Here is a 26,432-nt window from a genome sequence, read left to right as displayed (position 1 = left end):
AGATGCTAGATGCTAGTAGATTCTAAATCCTCAAAAGAACCTGGTAGTTGAAAAATACTATAATGATTTTAACATATAAAAGAACAGCCAGCATCATTAATTTTTGTAAAAATTTTCACTATCAAAAGAGATTTCATAAATGAAGTTTAATGTTAACTATATAGATAATTTAAATTCCAAAAGCCAGAACAATCTGACTGTATATTTAGATGCTAGTAGATTCTAAATCCTCAAAAGAACCTGGTAGTTGAAAAATACTATAATGATTTTAACATATAAAAGAACAGCCAGCATCATTAATTTTTGTAAAAATTTTCACTATCAAAAGAGATTTCATAAATGAAGTTTAATGTTAACTATATAGATAATTTAAATTCCAAAAGCCAGAACAATCTGACTGTATATTTGAAATAAATTTACATAACTAAAAATGCTGAATGTACTGTGTAAATGCACTTTTAAAACAACTGGCAAATTCTGTATACAACGTAGAGAATCTGGGAATATAAATTCTGATATTATGTAGTATTGCTTATCAATTAATAATAACCAAGGAACACTTCCAAATGAATACGCCTTATTAATGTTTTGTAATTTTTTACATGAGTCCAATGAAACTGCCAACCAGCTGGTTAATTTATTCAGCACAGGTGTCTGCTATTTATTTTTCAGCACTTTGCTAATTTTTCTTCCCCAATACAGGTTGTTGTAGAAATTGTATTCCTTTGCTTTGATGTATGCACTTTGTCCTAAGGCCATGCATTTTTTATTTGCACAGTATATGTTATACTGCTCCCCAGCTGTTTATTCCTAAAATAAATATTCCATGGTTACGCACAAGAATTACAAAAATCAGACTGTTGTTACATAAAACTATAATATGCAAAAACACTAATTAATCTTGAATTTCCAAGATAAAATATATTGGTATGTATTTCTATTGTTGTTACCAACTTAAATGCTACCACGTACTATTGCCTAAAGCTGAAATTTCAACTATTTATTACATTTCTCTAGGAATTAAATTTCAGAAGGTGGTAAGTAATACATAACAGTGATTGTGTATGCAAACTTCTTCTTCCTTAGTACAAGAAAAACTGGGTTTTAGCAATTTATCAGGCAGAAGCTATCCAACCCTAGGAACTAAATCATGACAGATGAAAATCCATTATTTTCCTTTCTTTCCTTTTTGTTTGTGATGGATTTAGAATTATCATGTACTTCAGTTTTACCCAATGAGTTAAGGAAGAGCCCTTTGGGAGATCTTGTTAAAGCCTTTGTAGTAGAACAAATAATATACATATTAGGACAATTTTTCCATTTTCGTTTAATATACAGAGAATTTTGCTGTGTGAGAACTGTCTGAAATCATGGCAACCATCTAGTAGTCATTCAATAACCCAGGATGGAAAGCTCAAAGAAGTGCAGAATTGGCACCTCAGTACTTCAATGTGAACGAGCTAAACAAGTACCAAATCCACTCTGGATTACCTCCTCACCCTCCCACCTATATACTTGTTTAAATCGCTTTACTTTGAAATGCTTTTACAGCCTAAAGCTGACTTGTACTTAATGATAAATAACTTCCTCTAAACTGAAAAAAATTGCAGGTCATTTCACATTTATTTTTATTCCTTTCGCTGTGTCTAACTCCATTGGTGATAGGGTTCAAGAAGTTTGTATAGTTCTTCAGTTAAGTAGTTTTGGGAGTTCAAAATGAGAAGTGGAATTTGATTGTGTTAAAACAAAAACTTTATTTTTGGTAGGTATATCACATATACCACCCACTAACCTCTTTCCAGGACACAGGAGCTGATCTTTCCTCTTCCTGATCCTTTACATCCAGACAAACCCCACTCCTCACTGCAGTCCCCAGGACTCCTTGGGGGCCCTTCCCACCAACATCTGCCTTTGCATCTCTGGGTGGCACAGCCATCAGCTGCCCTAAACCAGCATCTTTCCTGGACCTGGCTCCCAGGCCAGTGCAATCCACAAATACCTGAGGCCAAAATCTTTCCCAGAGGGATCCAGACCTTAGGAGAAAGACAGATCATCTGATCCTCATCTGACTTGGGCCTCTGTGGGAACTTCTGAAGACAAAAGGATTCTGGCCACTCCAATATAAAAACAAAAGAGAAAATCGGAAGCTTAGACGAACCAGCGTTTCATGCACAAAATGTAAACCACAATGACACACAAAGTTCACAAAAAGAAGCACCCCTAAACTTGAAGGCTTGAGTCTCACATAAGAATCAGAAACTACAAAAAGAAATCCACATGTCAAATTCACAGAGAAAAAATAAAAACATGAAAAACCAAAATAACATATCCCCACCAAATACCAAATACCAATAGTCCTTTAGAGGAGTACAATGAGAACTCCCTAGAGATAATGCAGGACATGGAACTCAAAAGAACAATTATAAACAAGATAAAAGACTTCAGTGAATTTAAAGAAGACACAAAGAAATCAAAGAACTGAAGGAAGATAGGAATAAACTTCTGAATGAATTCAGAAAACAGAAATATTGAAGAATACGCAGGCTGAAATGAAGAAGGGAGTGAAACACTAAGAAAGCAACTTAGAAATGAAAGGAGAAAGCCTCACCAATAGGATGAACAAAATGGAAAACAGAGTATCAAGACTGGAAGATAAAGTGGACAAACTAGACCACTCAAGCAAAGATTATGAAAAATTTAAGAAATCACAAGAATGGAATATGCAGGAATTGTGTGACACCATAAAAAGACCAAACTTACAAATCATAGGCACACAGGAAGGAGAAGAATCCCAAGATAATGGCATGGACCAGATCGTCAACAGAATCATGGAAGAAATTTTCCCAAAATTAAAGAAAGACATGCCCATACAAATACAAGGAGCACACAGAACACCAAACAGACAGGACCAGAACAGAAACTCTCCACAGCGCATCATAGTAAAAACACTAAACGTAAAAAACAAAGAGACAATACTGAGTGCTGCAAAAGAGAAACAACAAGTCACATACAAAGGAAAACCCATTAGGATTCTAGCTGACATTTCAGTGCAAACTATGAAAGCCAGAAGAGCCTGGATCAAAGTATTCCCAGTGTTAAATGACCACAGATGCCAACCCAGATTACTATACCTAGACAAAATGTCTATTATAGTCGAAGGGGAAAGAAAAATCTTCCATGACATAAATAGGCTGAAGGGATTCATGGCCACAAAACCAGCCCTTCAGAGAGTTCTGGAAGCAATACAAAGGTGTGAAGAAAGGAATGACATTACCCAACGGGTTGCAGAAAGAAATCCAATGAAGGTAAAACTGTGGAAAAGTACAGCTATATCAAGAATGTAAACAGAAATAAAAACGAAAGGATGGAATATTCATCTTTAATTAATAACTTTAAATATTAACGGACTGAACTCCCAAGTCAAAAGACAAAGACTACGTGACTAGATTCAGAAACAAAACCCATCTTTTTGTCATCTGCAAGAAGCTCATCTCACTTTCAAGGACAGACACTACCTCAAATTGAAAGGATGTAAAAAAACTATACCAAGCAAATGGCACTAAGAAAAAAGCAGGTGAAGCAATTCTAATATCTGACAAAATAGACTTTACACTAAAACTAATCACAAGAGACAAAGAGCGCCACTTCATTTTGATCTAAGGAATAATGAATCAAGAAGATATTAGAATCATGAACATGTATTCCCCAAACTCTGGTGCACCCAACTTCATAAAAACAATACTACAGGACTTTAAGACCCAGATTAATCCCAACTCATTAATGGTAGCGGACTTCAATACCCCACTGTCTCCATTAGATAGGTCAACAGGGCAGAGAGTTAATAGAGAGACATCTGAATTAAACAATACCATATATCGAATGCACTTAACAGACATCTATGGAGTATTAAAACCAAGCACCAAAGGACATACTTTCTACTCAGCACCCCATGGAACCTTCTCCAAAATCGACCATATACTGGGATACAAAACAAACCTCAACAAATACAAAAAGACTGAAATAACTCCATGCATTTTATCAGAACACAATGAAATAAAACTTAAAATCAACACTGGAAGAAGTCCTAATCACCACATGAACACATGGAGATTAAACAACACATTCCTGAATGATGAATGGATCAAAAGAGAAATTTAAAAAGAAATAAAAATATTCCTGGAATTAAATGAAAATGACAATACAACACAACAAAACCTGTGGCAGACACTAAAAGCGGTCCTTAGAGGGAAGTTTATAGCTCTAAGTGCCTAAATACAAGAAAGAACAAAAATAAATCACTTAACGTTGTAACTCAAGACACTTGAAAAGCCACAGCAAACGAAACCCAAACCCAGCAGACAAGAAGAAATAACAAAAATCAGGGTAGAAATTAATGAAATTGAAACAAAGAAAACAATAAGAATCAACAACTCCAAGAGCTGGTTCTTTGAAAAGATAAACAAGACCAACAAACCGCTAGCCCAGTTAACCAAAAGGAAGAAAGAGCACCTCTAAATCAACAAAATCAGAGATGAAAAGGGAAATATCACAACAGACACCAGAAAGGTACAGAACATTATAAGGTTTACTTTAAAAACATATATGCTACTAAATTTGAAAACCTAAAGGAAATGGACAGATATTCAAAGGCATGGGAACCACCAAAACTAAACCAAGAAGAGATTAACAGCTTAAACAGACCCATAACACAAGAAGAAATTAAAAACCAGACATTTAAAGAAGATCTATATCCAATACTACTTAATTTATTCAAAAAGATAGAAATGGAGGGAGAACTTCCAAATTCCTTCGATGAAGCCAGCATCACTCTAATACCAAAGCCAGGTAAAGATACAACCAAAAAAGAAAACTATAGACCCATATCCTTAATGAACATAGATGCAAAAATTCTACACAAGATACCTGCAAACCGCATACAGACACGCATCAAAAAGATCTTCCACCATGATCAAGTCTGCTTTATCCCAGAGGTGCAGGGATGGTTCAATACACGTAAGTCAATAAACGTCATAAAGTATATAAATAGGCTCAAAGACAAAAACCACATGGTATTCTCAATAGATGCAGAGAAGGCCTTTGACAAAATCCAACATGCATTTGTGATCAAAGTCCTAGAAGGAATTGGACTGGAGGGAACATACCTCAACATAATTAAAACCATATATAACAAATCCACAGCCAACATCATTCTAAATGGAGAAAAACTGGAAGCATTCCCATTGAAATCAGGAACCAGACAAGGCTGTCCACTATCTCCACTTCTCTTTAACATAGTACTTGAAACTCTTGCAAGAGCAATAAGACAAGAGAAGGAAATTAAAGGAGTAACAATTGGAAAAGAGGATATCAAATTATCCGTTTTTGCAGATGATATGATATTGTATCTATGAGATGCCAAAAATTCCACCCGAAAACTCCTAGAAATTATTAACACGTTCAGTAAAGTGGCAGGTTACAAAATTAACCTACAAAACTCTGTAGCCTTACTATATATCAATAACAAGCAATCAGAGAAAGAGAACATGGAAACACCCCCATTCACAATAGCTGCAAAAAAAAAATCTTGGAATAAAACTGACCAAAGACATTAAAGAGCTCTACAATGAAAATTTTAAATGTTTAAAGAAAGAAATTGAGGAAGATATCAGATGATGGAAGGACCTCCCGTGATCATGGATTGGAAGAATTAACATTGTGAAAATGACCATTCAACCAAAAGTCATTTATAGATTCAATTAAATGCCAATCAAAATCCCCATGACATTTTTCACAGAATTGGAAAAAACTATAAGATTCATATGGAAGCATAAAAGACCTCGGATAGCCAAAACAACCCTGAGCACCAAGAGCATTGCCAGGGGGATTACTATAACAGATTTTAAGCTGTATTACAGAGCTATAGTCATTAAAAAAACATAGTACTTTCACAAAAATAGACCCATAGACCAATGGAACAAAACTGAAGACCCAAATATGAGTAAATGCAATTTCTGCCACCTGATATTTGACAAAGGAGCCAGGAATATTCATTGGAGGAAAGACAGCATGTTCAGCAAATGGTACTGGCAAAACTGGATGTCCACTTTTAGAAGAATGAAACTAAACCGCTATCTTTCAGCCTGCACAAGTGTCAATTCCAAATGGATCAAAGACCTCAATGTAAAGCCTGAAACTCTGAAACTGTTAAAACAGAACCAAGTCAAGAAGCAACCCAATTAAAAGATATGCTAAGGAGCTGAACAGAGAGTTCTCAAAAGAAGAAGTAAAGATGGCTATGAACCATCTTAAAAGATGTTCAGCATCACTAATAATTAGGGAAATGCAAATTAAAAACACTTTAAGATTTCACCTTACCCCAGTGAGACCAAGAAAAGACCAAGGAAACAAATGATACCAAAGTTGGAGAGGATGTGGGGAAAGAGGAACACTCATCCACTGCCGGTGGGGCTGCAAACTGGTTCAGCCCCTATGGAAATCAGTGTGGAGAACTCTTAAAAAACTAAAAATGAACCTACCATTTGACCCAGTTATACCACTCCTTGGCATATACCCAAAGAACTCATCCTATTACAGAGACACTTGTACATCCATGTTTGTTGCTGCTCTTTTCACAATAGCTAAGAGATGGAAGCAACCTAGGTGTCCCTCAATTGACGAGTGGATAATGAAAATGTGGTTCATATATACGATGGAGTTTTACTCATCAGTAAAGAAAGATGAAATCATGAAATTTGCAGGTAAATGGATGGAACTAGAAACTTATACTACGTGAAGCAACACAATCTCAGAAAAAAAAATCGACATATGTTCTCTGATGAATGAGTATATAACCAGACATAATTACAGGAACAAGGATAATGGAAAGGAAACAGGGAGGGTAAAGGAAAAGAAAGAACCTGAAAGAGAGGAACAGTAGGAAACAGGCCTTAATAAGGGAGATATGGATAAAAATTGGGTTAGTTTTAGGGAGGGGGGAGGGAAGGGTACACAGGAACCTAGGGGATAAAGGGAAAAAAGGAGTTTAAGAGAGGTAGGACCATAGGGAAAGGGTATTATTAAGGGAGAAAGGGGGGAAATGGGGGCACCTTAAGTGGGAAAACCATGATGGAGGGGTGAGAAAATGTTAGAGATAAACAATGCCTAGTTAGTTTTGAAAACCAGAGGGAACCATATTACTCCTACAACCTACTGACAAATTATACATAGCAAATCAAGAAACATATGTCTAGATTAGGTTTATCTGAGAGCAACTGGTCTTTGCCCAAGATTTATCTGCATGACACACCATAATTAAAAGTACCAGACTGGTGGAATTAACCTTCTTGGGTGTTTAACAGATATACTTTGAGGCCTATAATAATTTGGTCAGAGGGACATAAAGGACACTTTTTGTTCCTTGCCCTCCTAGGTCGACTAGTTCCAGGGGACTATGAGCATCTCCCAAAATGTCCTAATATGGTGGTGGATTACCTGTCCTCTTGATCAAGGAGGCCGAGGAGACCCCACCAGATTGACTTGAACCAGTGTTCAGTCTACAAAGAGGAGGGTCAACACAACAACATCAAGAAAACAAACCAATTTAAAAATGAATCTACGTAACTAGAGTTCTCAAAAAAAAAAACCCAAATACAAATAGCTAGTAAATCCATAAAATATGTTCAGCACCCTTAGATGTCAAGGAAATGTAGATTAAAACTGCCTTAAGATTACATATTACCCGATATGATGTTTTTACACTGTTGGTGAGAATGTAAATTAGTGTAGTCACTATGGAAAAATTTCTAGACAGTTCAGAATAAAATAAAAATAAAACTACTATGTGGCCCAGCTATACCAATCCTGGGCATAAACCCAAAGGAATCGACACCCTAATACAACGATACTTGCACATCAATATATATTGCTACCCGATTCACAATAGCTAGAATCAGTCCGGGTGCCCATCAACTGATAAATGAAATATGAATATTTGGTACCTATGTACAATGAAACTTTTTTATTTATTAAGAAGAAAAATTAAATTAGGGGATGTGAAGATAAATATATAAAACTGGTAACACGTACAGCGAGTGAGGAAACCCAGGCCCAGAAAGACAGATGTCACATGTTCTCTCTCATATGGGGATTCTAGCTTATACTCTAGCTTTGTATATTTAATATAGAGTATTTATGTAAGCCATGTAATTAGCAATGGGGATCATAGCGGGGGAACTATAGGGAAGAGAGAATAGAACATAGGCACTATAAAAGTATATAGAGACAATTCCAGTGGTAGAAAGGGTTAAACAGGGAGGAGGTTAAGAGGATGGAGGAGGAAGGGGTGTTAATCAAAACAAAAAGGGAGGTATATAAGGAAGGAGAAACCAAAGGCCTTGGAGCATTAAAATGTACTTTCCAAAGAGCCATAGTTTTTCTGTAATTGAATTAATAAATTATAATTAATACTCATGAGCACATAATAGAACACAATGAAGTTACCAAATGTTTATTCCTAGTTTCACTTAAGTATATGAGTTTTCAATTTAAGTCACCTTCTGTTATAAATCTTTCTACACTAGCTTTGAACTATGTCAATAAGCTATACCTTTTCATACCGAACAGCATTTAGCATTATGTAAATTATCTTACATTGCAAAGACTATACTTCTGCAGAAAATCGTAGAATATTGACTGCAATGTGGAAAATGCTCGTTAACTAGAAGATATGAATATAGGTTAAGAAACAAAGCCAAATTCCCCTACTTTTCACAAGCACAGGTCAGGCTTATGATGCGGACACAAAGATGTGTAGTATGGCAAAGTGTATGCTGAAGGATCTCTGGTGAACTGGTTAAGCTGTAATTACTACTAAAATCTCTGCTGATCTGATGACATAAACCCGAGGACTCTACTTAAATGACTGTACTTAGTTGTCTGATTATCTTTCAACTGGATAACCATGTCATTTGAAAACATAAACTAGCAAAATATTTTCAAAAAAAGTGAATCTCTACTTGGAGACACTTCAAATAATTGTACTTCCCATGGTTTTATCCTAATTTTCTATTTTGGGGTTGTTAAACTGAGCCTTTAATGGTTGAGCTATTCCCCTAGGCTGTATACTAATTTCCTGAAAGATGTATTCAAATGTCATAACTTCCAATTCCATTTTTTTTCATTCAAAATTCTAATGTTTCATTTTGTTAGACTGAACGCTATTTATGGAGGATGATATAACTGACAGAAAACTGGAGTAGAATAAAGAACCTGGGATTTCTCAGTGATTGTTACCATGTACAAGGCCCACTCGTCAATCCTCAGGCATGGGTTTTGTTTTGTGGTTCTGCGGATTTAATGCATAAGTTCATGCATGCTCAGGAAGCACTTCATCAACTCAGTTACACCCTGTCCCCACCAGAAACAAAAACAAATCAAGATAAACTTTGGGAAGTAATCTTGGTTTCCACCACTTAGTTGTGCCCTTGCCATTTACCAATTAGTGACCATTGATAATGTTCCTATTCTCTGAGCTCCCTTGTGGGTTCTGTAAAGACTGTAACTGACACTATGTGTCCTACACTAACACAGGATTGCTGCAAAGATAAAATGAAATGGTATAATTTTAAAAGCCTGGTAAATTGAAAGGCATTAATGTTAGATGTTATTATTCCCAAAACAGAAAACTGAAAGCTTTAGGTAAAAGAAACAAAGCCAATGTATCAAATATAGCATTACAGACAATAACAGATAGATCTCTGAAAAAGTGAGAAAAGAGGCAAAGAAGGTGTTAACATACATAAATAAATCCTATATAACTAATTTCCATACCTGGCATAACAAAATACTTCTACATGTTGAATTGTTTTGTCCCTCCTACTAAGAAGAATGGCTTCTTCATTTTCAAGGATCTGTTCTTGCCATGTTGAACTGTCAGTCACAACATCACTGTTTTCCTAAACAGAACAGGAAGAGTTTTAATTAAATTGAGCAATCTGAACCTACAACTTCATGAGAAAAAAAATGTATCTTGTCAAATTTCATGTTTTTACTTTCATCTCATCAAAATTCAATGACTTCAGAGCAACTGAACTGTCTCTAACAGTGTGCCAACTTCAAAGGCAGAGGAAAATAATGTATAAAATCGGTATCTAAAGCTAGTTTTAGGGGCTGGAAAGATGGTTCTGCAGTTAAGAGCACAGGCTGCTCTTGTAGAGAACCTGCATTCAGTTCCCAGGGCCCACATCGCTGCTAACTCCAGTTCGGGGGGATTCAATGCCCTCTTCTTGTCTCAAAGAGCATTGCATGCATGGGTGTAGTTAAATATACACAGGTAAAACACTCATAAAGATAAAAATAAAATAAAATATATTTTTAAAAAACCCATAAAACTAGCTTTTGTAGCTGGGTGTGGTGCAGGCCTTTAATCCTAGCTCTTGGGAGGCAGAGGCAGGTGGACCTCTGTGAGTTCATTGCCAGTCTGGGCTACATAGTGAATTCCAGACCAGCTGGGGCTATAGGGAGACCCTGTCTCAAAAAGACTAAAAGAGCAAAACTTGCTTTCATACACAGCCTGTATGAGGATATGTTAGACTCTGATAGTGATTTCTCCCTAAGTGCTTTGATATTGCTTAAGAACTAGGACAACTAACCTACTTAATGAGAATTAAATATACAAATAGTACAAATTATTTGTTAATAGTCAAATTTATTTACTTGTATGCTGTTTGTATATTTAGTTGTCAAAATTTCAATGTCAAAATGACTTCACTCTATTTACTTTTAGATATCTGAAGTCTAAGCACTAGTCACAACTCGTTTTAATTATATTTAAAACTATTTTTTTTAAAGTACTCTGCACATATACCTTAAGACTTTTTAACAACTAGTTCCCGGGTGTTTTATATTCAGAAAGATAATGAAAAGAATGCATAATAAAAAAAAAAGAAAACTATTAAGGATTAAAAGTGGTCCTCTAAAATTTTCAGTAATTCTCAAGTACATTTTGTAAAGAAAATTATGTCGCTGTATTTGAATATACTGGACTTTTGAGGAAGGCAAGATATACCATTTCCATATATCAAGGATAAATTTTTCATCTGTTTACAGTTTTAAGCTATTGGATATACATCTTTCTCAGAGAATTTTCTGCAAGTGCACTGACTCATGGAACTAATAGTGAAATACAGCTACATCATCCTTTGTGTTATAATAATTCATCTCAGAAACGTTCTAAACTTTAAACTGCCTTGAGTAAAGCAATAATTATTTTTTAAAAGCTAATGGTTCTGCAATTTGCATCCTGAATTCAAGAAAAGAACAGGCAGGCAGCTCTTGTTATCAGGTGTAATGTTAATATGAAGTATTGTGATGTAAGTAGAACAGGAGGTGAAGTACAAGAACTCAAATGTGTATACACAGGACCATCATCATGAACAAACAAGAGCAGAGCAGAAAAGGGAAGTAAAGGAGAACAGCAGATGGTTACTGAGTCATAATCTTGGAGTTAAACAAGTATTAAAGTACAAAACACTTCTACAAACATATTTGCATTAGATAGATCTAACGTTCCCCAAATCTTTTTAAGATTTTTTTTTCTAGTTATGTGAACATGTGTGTGTCTATATGTGGATATGTGCATTTGAGTAAATGTATGCATGGAGGCCAGAAGAGGGCACCAGGTCCCTTGGAGGTGGAGTCAGAGGTAGTTGTGAACTACCCAACATGGGTGCTAGGAATTGAACTCACGCTCTGTGGAAGAATAGTAAGGACTCTTGGCTGCAGAGTCTTCTGTCCAGTCCATTCTCAAAATTTATGTTTAAAACTCCATTCACCAGCAAAAGTTTTCTATTCACATAATTGTATTTTGTTATTGTTATTTATCTGGGAATACAGATAAACTAATTTCTCATGAAGTTAATGAATATACCTAAATATAAGGTGAGTTTCATGCACATGCAACAAAGGCAAAATTCAAAGCAGAGTTTCTGATCAAAGTAAAAATGAGAATATTCTGGGCATATAGATAAGAAGTCTCCAGTTAAAACTTTTATTCTCTTGACTTATAAGCAATGAGTTTCATTACTGATTGAAAGGTTATTTGTAAACAAGAAAATTTCCATGCTTCTCCGCACTCATTTTTATGCAACAATATTTAAACTACAACATCACTCAGCTTCATCACCAATATTTATGTCATCATGAAAATCTCCATTGATATACTACTCTGTTAGATCAATTATAGTGACTGGCACATTGTAAGTGCTTAATAATTCTTAGTTATCTTGTTCTTAACTATCTGAGTGCAGTTTTCTGGAATACTATTACTCTTTTTTCCCAACATTCTAAGTTAATTTGAAATCAGTTTCTGATTTCTTAAGATATTCTCAGCAGGAATTAAGTTCAAACCACATGTACCCATTTGCATAAATGTTTCATACAAAATGTTAAATTTTGTAACATGACTAAATTTCCATACAACACTGTAAGTCATCTCAAAATATGATGAGTATTCAATAGTTGTAACAATAGGAAATACAATTGCTGAACTTAAATTTTTTTTATCCTTTTCCCCCATTTTATCTGCTTCTATCAGGTAACTAAAATGAACAAACACAACCATCACTGCCAGGTACTATTTAAAATTAATTTTTCTTCTGCAATAATTCATACTTGCTTTCTTTTTGTTAAAAGTACAATAACTGAAAAGGCAACTTTTCAGTAGAAGACCAAGATAGTGTTTGTGAATAAAAAGGGGGAAAAATCTTGCCTTACATTTGGGCATATACAACAATTAGGAAATAGCACCGGGTATATATTATATACTCCACCTAACATACCTAGTTATATATATCAAGAAATCAGAAAAAGGTGACTGCATATTTTGATCAAGTAATTAATGGAAATGGGTATTTATCATATATTATAGACAAAGAAGTATTTCTTTAATGGAGGGACATTATATGACACAAAACACAACTTAGCAAATTAAAATACTAGATAAGAACTTTACCTGGTGTTCCTTTAGCCAGGACAACAGTCCTGAAAAGCTGAAACTGGCCCAATTTCCTCCATAGTAGGTTCTTCTGCAACAATGAAAATAAGAAGGACAGAAAAATTAAATCACTGATCTTCAACTTTATCACTAAGCATCCTTGACTCTTAAACTCAATTTATTTTCTCACATTGCTATCTCAACTGCTCTAAAGCATACACAATTGGGTTGATGACATAAGAGGAAATAGCTAATGTAAAACTGTAACGCTTAGATGCCCCCCCACCCCCCAAAAAATCTTTGTCTGCCTCATAGATTTCTTCAGTGATCATGTGAACACTTTGTCACGGGCACCAAAACGGTACCGTTAATGTATATGAATCCTCGATTCACAAAATAGCTAAGAAAACCTTGAGAAATTTCAGTCATAGAAAAACTGATCTCCTATACCAAAATCTATCTCCCCATTTTCTTTCTCTCTTTCTCAGCGCGCGCACGCACACGCATGCACACACACACACACACACACAAACACACACACACGTGCGCGCACGCAGGCATGCATGCATGCACAGAGAGACTGTATACTCGATATAAAAATTAGAAGTAGAGTCACAGATGTTCATATCAAAAGTTGTGAGAAATGAAATAGAAGCACAATTCCCACAGATAACCAGGTGAGCTGCTATCGTGCATTCTATAATCCTGTGTATATCTCTGTTTTAGAAATAGAGTGTCTCTACGCTGTCATCCCTCCATCACTGAAAACGGTTAAAAGAGAAGGGAGACATGGCCAAATGTGGAGAAGAGGAAAGAAACCAAGAATGTCAGCACTTTATACCTCCTCCCATATGGCTGACAATAATACAATTCTCCTACCAGTTACTACACTTTAAACACAACACCCTAGTAGATCACAAAATACCCTGACTCTTCAGGACAAAAAGTATATATATATATAATTTTTCTATCTGTACACTCTTTTTTGAGAATTTCAAACATGAGTATTCTATTACATTATTTTCAACACTCCCAGTCCCTCTAACTCCTCCCTTGTAGCTCTCCACACACTCAAAATTTCTTGTGCCCCCCTTTCATTGTTATTGTTATGTATATATACATACACTGAAAAAAAAAATATATATATACTGCACTGGGTCCATTTAGTGGTGCTCATGTGTTTAGGGCCACCTATCTGGGATTAGATATTCTCTCAGAGGGTTAGTCCATGGAGAAAGCCGATTCTCCTTCCCTCAGCATTCATGAATTGCCTGTAGCTATATTTTGTTGAGATTTGCAGATTTCTTTTGAACCACTACCAGCTCTTGGATGAAGTAGCACTGGCTAACAGTTGAAAGTTTAAAGGAGCAACATAACTGTTTTTGAATGACTACATCCAAAATCTAGCACTGGCAGTACACAAAGTCTTCTTTGGATGTTTAAAGCAATGAATCATTGATACACTGGACTCTTATCAAAATGAATATTTTCTCCACACAGTATGCTATCTTCTTAAGTAACTGCTGTAGATATAAGCGAGGAGAAAATATTTACAACATATATCTAACAAAAGAGTTATAACAGGGATATGTAAAGAATTATTTCAATTAAAAATAAACATTTAAATTTTAAAACAGTTAAAGGACTCGAACACTTCTTAGAAAGATGATCAGTATCATTAATCATCAGTAACACATTAATATGAGTGAAATGAGAGCTAAGTACAGCACCACACATCTATGGTGCCAAGAATGGAACACTGACGTGGAAGGACTCTCTGAGTGCAGGACTTTTGAGATTAGCCGGTGGAGCACAGGAAGACTCAATCTCCAAAGACCAGAATAATGACTTCCAGCATTGATGACACAGAAGGATTCAAAATAAAGGATTCAAAATACTGGGCACTTGCAGTATGGCCAGGGTATGAGTGTGTATGAGTTTAAGTTCATACACTTTCAAAAAAATATACGTATGGCAGCTTTTTATAAACTAAACAATTACTCCATGATTCAGCAATTCTATTCCTAAGCAATTACAGAAAAGGAAAGCACATGTCCACAAAATACATGGTTTTTTTAATCACAATTAAAGCCCCAAAGTGACAATATCTAAGTATCAATTAACAGGAAAATGGATTAAAGAAGCTGTGGTGTAGTCACAGGTTGTATATATTATTTACCAATGTAAAAGGATAAACTACTGATGCAAACAATAGATTAATCTCAACATTGTTATGCTGAATGAAAGCCTAAACCACAGCGCATGTACTCTATAATTCCATTAAGATGAAGTTCTAGAACAAGATAAATTAATCTATGATGAAAAAAATATCGGAGTGGTTGCCTCCAAAGGTGGGAGTGATACTTTTAGTTCCATAAGTTTACACATTTTTCAAACTTATTTAAATGATACATTTGTTTAAGCTGGGCATGGTGGCGCACGCCTGTAGTCCCAGCACTTGGGAGGCAGAGGCAGGCGGATCTCTGTGAGTTCAAGGCCAGCCTGGTCTACATAGTGAGTTCCAGGACAGCTGGGGCTACAGGGAGACCATGCTTCAAAAAGACAAAAAAAAAAAAAAATCTTAGGCAAATATTAAATTTTAACTAGTATAATGCATGCTGAAACCCGGTGCCATCTTGGGAGAGGAGCCGCAACCAGAGTGCAGCAGCAGGGCTCGAGAACAGAATGGCCCAGCATTTACTGACCTGGGGTGAGCTCAACTGCGGGCCCACGAGGTGTTGGCAAAAGCTAGCGGCGACTAGGGGCGGGTTGCTGGAGTGGTGGGCTTGCAATGTGGAATGGCTGGCTCTGAGTCCTGGTGCAGAGCTGGGAACCTGACATTTGTTTCTTTGTGAGTCACTCCGCCCCCCCCCCAATGGTATAAACTATAATAAATTCACATAAAAGCATTTTATATTGTTTGTCTAATAGCGCAAGAGACCCGGAGAGAACTTGGGCAACAATTCTAGATACAGATGTGTACAACTCATTTGGAAATAAGTAAAACAGTAAGATGGAATGATGGATGGACCCACAGAATGAAAATGTGGCTAATTATGTGATGTATAGCAACTAGCGAAATAATTGCAGAATCTATGCAGTCAACTCATAGGTGCTCACAGTAGTTTTTAAAGTATTCTATATACTTGAATATTATCATAATAAAATATAATATAAAACAAAAGCAATCTGACTTACTGAGCAGTGACCACAATGTGTCACTTTCCAAAGTATTTTCAGCTAATTATCAAAGCCTAAGAAAACTCTAAGAAGCGTCATTTCGATGTTTCTTTCCGTTATTCAGTGACTTCAGGTCAGTTCATGGTCAAAACCTATTTTTCTCCCCTATAGTTGGTCATATGGTTTTCAGTAGAGCTAATTAGTTCTACAATTTTTCCATGCAGCTCCCATTTTCAACTTTTTCTGTTGAGTTGTCCTTAACATTAGCATCTGAAGATTTTACCCAATTATGTACGTAAAAGGTGAAACGTGATTTTCATTACTGTGTTTTTTTTCTGAAAAAGACAGTAAGGTAATTAATAGTAAATGCTTTACAAAACCAGCAGATTTTTACTAAATTCATTTTGCTATCTGTATGGTTTTAACTAGGGTTTATAATATCCTTTAAATAAAAAGACTTTAGGTATCAAAATCAATATGGCCAGAAGAAAAAGTAAAAAAGAAAAATCAATATGACATTCTAATATGATCTCTGGAATACACTGTAATAGAAATGATAAAAATTAAAGCCTCCAAATATTTTCAATTTTTTCTGTAAAGATACAACTTTAGAACTCTGACATTTAAATTCAATTTATATAATACTGTTTCCTTTATATTTTAAACCACTTCTATAGGGAGAATAGGAATAGGTTACCTGGTTTGATTTTTAAAACCTCAGAAACATGATTTACTTTAAAATCAAAGTGAATGAAGAAAAAAAAAACATGGGAAAAAGTACAGGGCATGTTTTCTGTCAATTTTCTGTCAGCACTGCATCTGTACATCAAGGAAAGGAAGGAGCGCTTCATGATGAAGAATGAAGTACATGTCTGCTGCTAGAAACACTGTTTCTGATGAAGAAAAAGACTTCCTTAAAACTAGTCTCTAATGAATTCGATTTGAGAATCCACAGAATTTAAACAGCTAACATAAAACTAATATGGGAAGCCTGCTAATGTTGTTTGATAGCTAAGTATCCTAAAACTTTTAGCAAAGAGAATACAACCACCATAAATGGGAAATTTTTATTTGACAAAAAAATCCTTATATTATAGTTCCCTATTAAGTGAAATGCTGACCTTAAAGCTTTACAAAATATGGTTTTAATTTCTCTAAACTTTCACATAACCTATTTCAAATACCACCTGTTTTTGCAGATGCAATAAAGAAGTGAGTTAAACTACTGCATTCATTAATACCAATAAATAAAACAAGAAAAATATTGAAACAGTGATTCTGTATATTTCCCAGTCTTTCCATAGTGTTTAATTTTAAAGCAATATCACTTTTCTTAATTTGGTGTAATAAAATATATTAAAGATAGAGAGGCTCAGCATTAAACCTATTAGAGTCTCTTAATTAAATCTTAACTATTTTCCTTTCCATGTGGCCTCGTCGTTACAACTCTTTACTGAATATACAGCAGCAATTATGCTACACTACATACTGTACTCTGAAATGGCTTCTAAAAGTAAGTCTAATAACACTGACCAAAGACAGCTCTACTAACATTCAGGCACACTCATTTGGGAATCATTTTAATTATTAAGACTTAGAGTTGAAAAAACACTCAGGCAGATAGGCAATGGGATCTCAATAGCTCAGTCAAGAGAAACAGCATAGCTCAACCTCACTGATTGTCTTCTATCACCCATGATCCTATAATTTCTTTTCCACTGACAGCATTCTTAAATTTGTTTTCAGAAATATTTTCTCACCAATCTCCTGGATTTTAATGAAAATGATATAAATGGTTCTACTTTATAGGTGAGCACGATGAGAACTGCCCATGTAAAGTTAGTTAACTGCCAAGACTACATAGCTCCAAATAGTAGAACTGCTATTCAAACTAAGTTCACCCAAATGCTAATCTTATCCAAAGCAACAGAGAAATCCCAAACTTTTAGACTAAGCAGAATTACTCAGTCTTCAAGATTATGGTAGCTATGGTTCTCAAAAGCCAAATATGTATACATTGAAACAAATCCTGGCTTAGAGATTAAATTCATTTTCTCTAAAAAACATAAGCTGTTAAAAATTGTTCTGGGGGGGTAGCATAATGACAAAATAAAAATGGAAAACACTATGTTTTAAAATTATAAACAACAAAAAATTGTTTTCTCATGCCTTTGCTTCTCAGCACCACTAATTATTATAATGTGTACTTTAAAAGAGAGAATACAGCAGTGTGGTTTGAATGAAAATGTCCCCCATAGGCAGTAAATAGTACTTCACAAATTCAGCTGACCAATGAGCACATCTGTAAGAGTCTAGAGACTGTGGGTCCTTGGACAAGACTCATATTAAACTTCACCCACCCAGGGCTCAGAGACCATTACATAAGAGGGGGTGGAAAGATTGTAAGAGCCAGGGAGGAGGTGCATGACCATATGGAAATAGAGTCCTACAAGCTCCTGGGACCTTGCTCCTATGAACCTACAGAAATGGTGCCAGCATGCACAAGACCCATGTAAACTCAAGCAGACAAAAACCCAGCACAGAACTGTGGAAATGGACAGCCGACCCCAATCTTAGTTGAAGAATTAATGGCAGCAGTTTACTGCTCAGTGAAGAAGCGCTGATCTTAAAGGGAGGAACTATAAATAGGAGGGACACTGCCTAGACACCAGTGGATGAACTTGCACTGAGGGACATCTGGAGACACTAACTTGACACAATAGGCTGTAACACAAATGACAGAATATATGAATTTCACTCAGGTGGGGTGCTATGGGAGGGTGCCAGTGTAGAAGAGAGTATAAAGATGACTAAGACTGAGTAAGATATTCCATATGAAATACACAAAAATTCAATAAAAAATTACAAAAAAAGGAATGCTGAAGAAATAAGAATTAACAGAACATATTTTGAGAAATATTAGCAGAATTCAAGTCATTTACATTGGCATTTTACAGTCACTCTTTCACTTAAATTTTAAGAACCTTATCTAATTCATTAATCTAAAAATACAGTAATGTCTGAGCTGAAGCCCAGGAATAGCAAACCCCGAAGCCAGAAGCCTATCTACTTCATCCCAAATATTGTCTACCTACTATCACCTACAGGATTAGCATCTTTAAATTTACCAGCATAAGCAAATCCCAGACTCAGACTCAGACTCATTATAAGTAAAGGCATTGGTATCTGTTTACAAACTTTAGATAAAAGGAAGTCTATTTTTGTCTTATTTTTCAAATTAAAAATGGAATAATAATTTCAAGGCTCTGTATACTCTAACATCAGAGCTGGGAGGACTATTCATTAGTAGAACCTAAAATATAACCAATTATATTGAACCTCTCAAATTTAGTATGCATAAATATTTTAATGTGTACGTTAAGAATAGGAAATGCTTTGGCATGCTTACTAGTATTGGTTTACCAGCTCTTAGCGAGCATGGCATGCAAATTAAAAAGTGGATCTAACATGCCTCTTTAGCACAGCTGTCAGTGTCAGTCTCATAAAAAAAGGTATTGATTCCTTTTAAATTTGTTGCAGTAATACAAAGTCATGACATGTCACCATCATCCTGCTAACAAACAATAGCCCATAATTCTAGGACATAGAAAATATATTGGACTTGGGGCTGAAGAGACAGCACAATAGCTAAGCGCACTGGCTGCTCTTTCAGAGTACCTGGGATCAGTTCCCAACACCAACATGGTGACTAACGACCATCCATAACTACAGTTCCAGGGAATCTGACGTACTCTTCTAAGACCTCCATGGGCATTGCATAACAGGGGTGCACTCACATACAAGCAGGAAAAGCACTTATACACATAAACAAAAAACAAATAAATAATAAAAATTATAAAAGAAAATATATGACTTTCCTTTATACAATATCATTTATTATTTAGTAAATGTCCCACACATTTGCCACACAAGAAAGCTGAGCTCCTTTAACTACTGCCCCCACCCCATTCTAAGACAATGAAGTATGACCAAGAATATGCAGATGTAATTCTAGTATTAGTGAAGATGGCCAGGCCATTTCTTTCACTGCTGGTGTCTTTAGTATCAAAAATTCTATGCACTTATCATAGATGACATATTTCTTTATAAGTTACTTGGCTTTAAACAAGTCCTGTGAAGCTACAGTAGGCTTCTTTGACAATCAGGTCAATCTTGTAGAAAGAAATAGCCAGGCTGCATTTCTAGTCACTGAACCTGCAGAGAGAATTTCCTGTTTGCAATTGTTAATCATTCTACACAAGCCCACCCATTCAACTCTGTTTAAGACAACAAGGAAGCCAGGTGGGTAGATAACAAACACAGTTATACTCAACTTTTATTTCCCCCTCTGATCTCACCTATCGCCACTGATTCACTCATCACTTCTCTGTGGATGATCATGAATTACTATTTCCAATCTGGGCCCCTCCGGTTAACTCCAAACTCATATCTCAAAGTACAAATTGAGTCATCAGTTTATTGGAAATTTCTCTTCAAGAACAGCCAAAATGCACTTCAATTTCTTTTTTTCTTTTTATTTATTTATTTATTTATTTATTAGGGATTCAAACCTGGGTCTTCTGCAAGAACAGTTAGTGTTCTTAACAGCTATGCTATCTCTCCAGCCCCAGAGGTAGGCATCTTTACCTGCTGAGCCATCTCACTGTCCCTCTTTTATTTATTATTTATTTATTTATTTAATTTTTTAGACAGGGTCTCCCTATAGCCCCAGCTGTCCTGGAACTCACTTTGTAGACCAGGCTGGCCTTGAACTCACAGAGATCCACCTTTCTCTTCCTCTGCCTCCCGAGTGCTGGGACTAAAGACATGTGCCACCACACCTGGCTGTATTTCATTTTCTACATAGCCAAAAGACAAATCTAGTATTTGTCCCCAGCCCCAACCTAGTCTTCCTCTTTGTTTTCCCATCGCAAATAATTACAATATTCTTATAGTTATCTTTACTAAAAATCTTGAACTTCCTTAACATTTCTCCCTTAAGTGTGAACTATATTTAAATTTGCCAAGCCTCTTCTGTCTTTTCAGTCCTTCATACTGTTTTGTTATCTCAGAAGTTTTCTATCCATTATTCTGTTTTATTGCATTAGTCACGCCAAAGGTTTTACTATCTGTAGTATCTTCCCCTTTCAATCCAACATTAACACTAATGTCTTTGTGAGCAAGTCTTGACAGATCACATTATTTTTTCCTAAGGCTTAAAGATGTCTAATGATTCATTAATGCTGTGGAACCAAGTTCAAAGTCATTAAGATCACAAACCCCTATAAAAGCAACCTAACTCTACAGCTTTATTCTTAACATCAGTTTTCTACATCCATGAGACACAACTATATATTCAACATTGCCTGACAGAGCCACATCTCTCCATGGTGCACTACTGACCTGCAATATTGTCCATGCTATGCCAAAATGCTATTGTATCACAAATCTAATAATGAAACTAGGCAAATTCATCAGAATTCTCAAATCTCACCTTCTCTGTGAAACCTTCAATTCTCCAACAAAAACAAGGAAAGAAATGTGTGCTTCCTTAACTTTACACTTACTTTCATCAGCGTTCTATCACAATGTCCTCCTCCTAGATTTCATGAACGTTTAATTATTCCAATAAGATGAAGAGAAAATTAACAGTAAAGACAGTTATTAAGTCATCTTTATTCCTTTAAATAATAATACTTATACAATAAGATTATTAGTACTAATTCATTGCTATTAATTAAGACTTTGGGACTTGGCAGAGCTAGGTTCAAATCCAAGCTGTGCCTTCCTTACTAGGTGAACAACTTCAGTTAAAACCCTGACAGAGCTTATTTTTTAAAACCTCAGCTTCCACATCTGTAAAATGTGAACTTAAAACAGTGCCTGGCAAATAATAAGTTATCATCATGATCACTACCTTTTCCTACTTGCAAAATGTAGATATATGACAACATACAGAAATGTCCAGGGCCCTTTCAGTCCATTAGTACAGTCCAGTGCCAGCCAAATGTTGCTGTGTTAACAGACAAGCCTAAGAAGGAAGCAGAAAAAAAATAAGGTGGACAGAGCTGAGGACCAAACTGACACACCAAAGGACTGAGGCCTGCTGATTTCCTCTCCTGGTTTCTCCAACCTTTACTTTAGAATACTTGCAGCTCCTTACATCTAAGCCATCCTTATATGAAGGTAAATCAAATCTTTCTCATTGATGGAAGAAATTAAAGTGTATTAATTGTTACTGTTCTATTGCTGTGATAAAATACCATGACCAAAAGTAACTTAGAGTACAAATGGGTTTATTTTGGATTATGTATCCAGAGGGATAGAGGCCATAATGGTGGGTAAGGCAGAGCAAGAGGAGGAAGCAGAGAGATGTGGTTCTTTCTTTTTCTTTTAAACCTCTTAAAGAATATTTTATTATTTTTATTCTACATGTATGAGTATATCACCTGCATGTATATAAGTGTACCTGTGTCATGCAATGCCTGTGGAGGTCAGAAAAGGGTGTCAGAGCCCCTGGAACTGTAGTTATACGTGGTTGTTAGCCACCATGTAGGTGCTGGGAATCGAAATCAAACCTGGGACGTCTGCAAGAACAGCCAGTGTTTTTAAACTCTGAGCTATCTCTCCAACCTGGAGAGAGAGAGAGAGAGAGAGAGAGAGAGAGAGAGAGAGAGAGATTTCATCAACACAGAGGAAGCAGAGCCAAAACAGGAAGTATGGCAAGGCTATATAAATGCTCAAAGCCCCTACTCCACCCCTAATGATGTACTTCCTTCAGCAAGGCTCTACCTCCTAAAGGTTCCATAACCTCCCCAAATAGTACCACCAATAGGGAACCAGGTGTTCAAATACATGAGCCTATGGGGGACATTTCTCATTCAAGCCACAATATACAACAACAGGAAAAAGTTTAAAGATTTAGCTCTTATACTGTAGATCACTCTACTTCCAGCTGTGACACTGATATTCTTCAAGCCCCTGACCAAGCAAATGGTAGGCACTGTTTCCATTTCAAAGTAAAAGCAAATCAATAAAACAAAAATAAGTAAAGTAAATGAGAGGAAAGAAAATTACTTTCTCTTCAAAATAGGAAAAATTTTAAAGAAATTCATTGAAGACGGAGGTTGGAGGAGGCAGCTATAATTTTAAAAAAATCTACATGCAAATATTTTTGCTTATAGTTTTCCAGTTCACATGAAAACTGCCCTAATTCAAGCCCACTCAGTAAAATTAGCCAAATTTAGTGTTACCTAGAGAGAGGTTGATGTTTCATGATTTCTGCAAAGCATTGCCTTAATCCAGCTACTGTTTGAATTCTTTGGGACAATTTTTTTCTTATGTAAAAAACTGCCATTTGCAAATGAAGTTCCAGTCACAGGAATTTCAGTGACCAAAAGATAAAATGACATTTCTTCTTCAGACCATACAAATTCCTAAATTGCTTCTAAGTATTTTTCTCTACACTGCCCTCCAAAATAGAGCCTGGAGATACTCCTTATCATTTCAAAGACAAAGCTTTAGTTGAACCTGATTCATTTTATTCTCAGACCTTCCTAACCACAATGCAGTCAGTTTTTCTGTGTAATCTACTGGACCTTCACAGGAACTCTTAGTAGGTTGCACATTAGAGCCTTTTACAGTCAAAGAAAATATCAGTCACATAAGTAATCAGTGACAGATTCAGAACCTGTATCTTATCTCCTGGCCATTAATCAAGTCTAGTTCTTGTCTTTCCCAAAAGTATGCTTATCATAGTGAAAAGAGCACAGACTCTGCTGTCAAATGGGCCTAGATATAAAATGTGGTTCTTTCCCATAACAATGAGACATTGCACTTTATTTCAGTTCTGAGTTTGTTTTCTCATCTGCAAAATGAGAGAAGCCATATTTCCTTCAGAGAGATTTAGTAAGAATCAAATATCATTTATAAAGTACTTAAAACATAAACTAGAAAATAGCAAATAGTTATTACATCACATTGCCTCTAATAATATACATCTTGAATAGCAGATTACAGTAAGCAAATGAAAATCACTTCCATTCGCAAATTAGTAACATCCATACCATGAAATCTATCTTCAAAAAGAAGGACCATGCCAGGCGTGCTGGCATATTAGGATTATACAGCACTCAGGAGGCTGTAATCCTAGGCAGAGTCAGGAAGATCAGGAGTTCATCGCTATCCTCACAGAGTTCCAGGACAGGCTACAGGAGACAAGATCTCAAAAAACAAAACAAACAATGACAACAATTTTTAAAAACCAGGAATAAATGAAGGAAAAATATAGTAACACCCAACTGATATTTTTTACTCACTCTGACTGGTGGGTCATTTCCTTTCTTTTATATAAATCATTTTCTTCTTAGTGAGGTCCAGATTTCTTTCTTTCCCCAACCCTTTACATTAGCCTTAATGGTTAAAGCCTTTAAAGTACCTAGTCTATGTGCTACCTTATCCCTTATCTGTGTATTTTAGTAGAAGAGAAAGACCTGTAATTTTATTTTCTCTTAAAGAGAACACAAGCAAACAACCTAACTTCAGTTTCCACAAAGAGCTACTAAACTGAACCTTCACAGTGGAAACAGTTGTTCAATCAATACAGGTTTCCTTTTTAAAGAGTAAACAATCACTGATCATCTAGAGTGTTTTTATACTTTCATTAGAGAAGTAGGCCATCAGATCTAAATTTTCATTGAACTCTGCATGTGTACAGTTTATTTGCAAGGCAGAAAAATAACCACAAAATTGATTTGACAGACAACTGCAGATCCAAATTCTCAGGTGACTCAGTGAGGTGGAAATTTACCAAGCAACGAAAACCTGCCTCTACTAAGAAATCCATTAGTTTTCCATAAAAAGATTAAGGCTGGAAATGATGTTTCCTCTCAAAGATATTTAAAGGATCTTATATGTGAAATGAGATGTCAACAGGGATTATTAGGGACATGCCCACTCTTTCAACCCTCTATCCACCAGATCTAAATGATTCTCCATTTTATTATTTTTATTACCTCTCCTCATTACCCCCATCCCCTGTTTTTCCTTCCTAGGGAAAGTATAATATAAAATTTAGGGGGCTGCAGAGATGGCTCAGCAGTTAAGAACATTATACTTGCAGAAGACCCAGGTTCGAATCCCAGCACCCACATGTCAGCTAACAACTGTCCATAACTTCAGTTCCAGGGGATCTGACAGCCTCTTCTGTCCTCCACGGGCATTGCACATGAGTGCAGTTACGTACATGCGGGCAATACATGCATACACATAAAATAAAAATAAAGAATAAAATTTAAAAAAATAAGATATATAAAATCCATATCTCCTCTTAGGGTTCAAATCAATTGTGAAGGCAGTGGTCACACTCTGTTCTGTTGCTCACCTCCTGGTGCCCAATGACTGGAAAATTACATGAGCTCATTTGGCTTTATCCTCAAGGTTCTTAGAAGTAATGAATTTCTTTTTTTTCTTTTTTTTCTTTTTTTTTTTTTTGGTCTTTTTTTGAGACAGGGTCTCCCAGTAGCTCCAGCTGGCCTGGAACTCACTATGTTGACCAGGCTGGCCTTGAACTCACAGAGATTCACCTGCCTCTGCCTCCCAAGTGCTGGGATTAAAGATGTGCACCACCACACCCTGTGTAATGTATTTCTTAATAAGTTACAAATTTGAGAGGCTTTTGTGTCATCACCACACAAATTAATAATTACACAGAGAAGGAAGGATGTTAAGGCAAGGATGAAGAACGGATGAGCACAAATGGCTCTCTACAACCACTACTACCCAGCTTCCCCTACCTAAGAAAGCACTGGGGGAAGATATTCTAACTTCTCTTAAAGGTGGAGAGGCTATCAAAAATTCTGTTAATCTTACAAAGAACAATGGAGATTGAAGCTCAGCTTTGAAATGACTACTAGCCAGAGTTCTACAATGCCAAAGAAATCTACTAGAATCAGTATTACTTGTAAGGCCCCACATGTTCTCATTTAGCTGTGCAGTTTGGGCCAAATATTTATCTGTTTAAAAGTTGTTTTTTTTCATTGTTCTATCACTATGAGTGTTGCAGCAAAACATAATATTACTAAACATTCTTCAATGTGAAAATCACCGAGCTTATAAATAGTGGTGATGGTATGATAGCATTATGACATATTCACCCGACATAAACTCATTTCATTATATACATTCATTCTTCTATCATAAAACACTATCTTGGCAAGGTCGCTGGACAGAGCATACCAAATTAGTTAGCATACTATTAAAA

The 26,432-nt window shown here is 35.9% G+C and overlaps 1 protein-coding gene across 2 annotated transcripts in view; it reads right to left on the bottom strand.

The window, feature by feature from the left end:
* The window catches only part of Chm (CHM Rab escort protein), a 189,075-nt gene that overhangs the window by 110,230 nt on the left and 52,413 nt on the right, over positions 1-26,432 (bottom strand). For both annotated transcript variants that reach the window (XM_008822508.2, XM_029558585.1), the window contains exons 3-4: positions 13,010-13,082; positions 9,829-9,953 (exon numbers count right to left, since the gene is read on the bottom strand). In XM_008822508.2, coding sequence (XP_008820730.1) covers positions 9,829-9,953; positions 13,010-13,082 — 198 coding nt within the window. The remainder of the gene's footprint in view (positions 1-9,828; positions 9,954-13,009; positions 13,083-26,432) is intronic.

Source organism: Nannospalax galili, unplaced genomic scaffold (assembly GCF_000622305.1).
Source record: "Nannospalax galili isolate Female #2095 unplaced genomic scaffold, S.galili_v1.0 scaffold10, whole genome shotgun sequence".
NCBI classification, from domain to species: domain Eukaryota; kingdom Metazoa; phylum Chordata; class Mammalia; order Rodentia; family Spalacidae; genus Nannospalax; species Nannospalax galili.
Note: the sequence above shows the minus strand (reverse complement) of the source record. Positions and strands in the feature narration are given on the sequence as shown.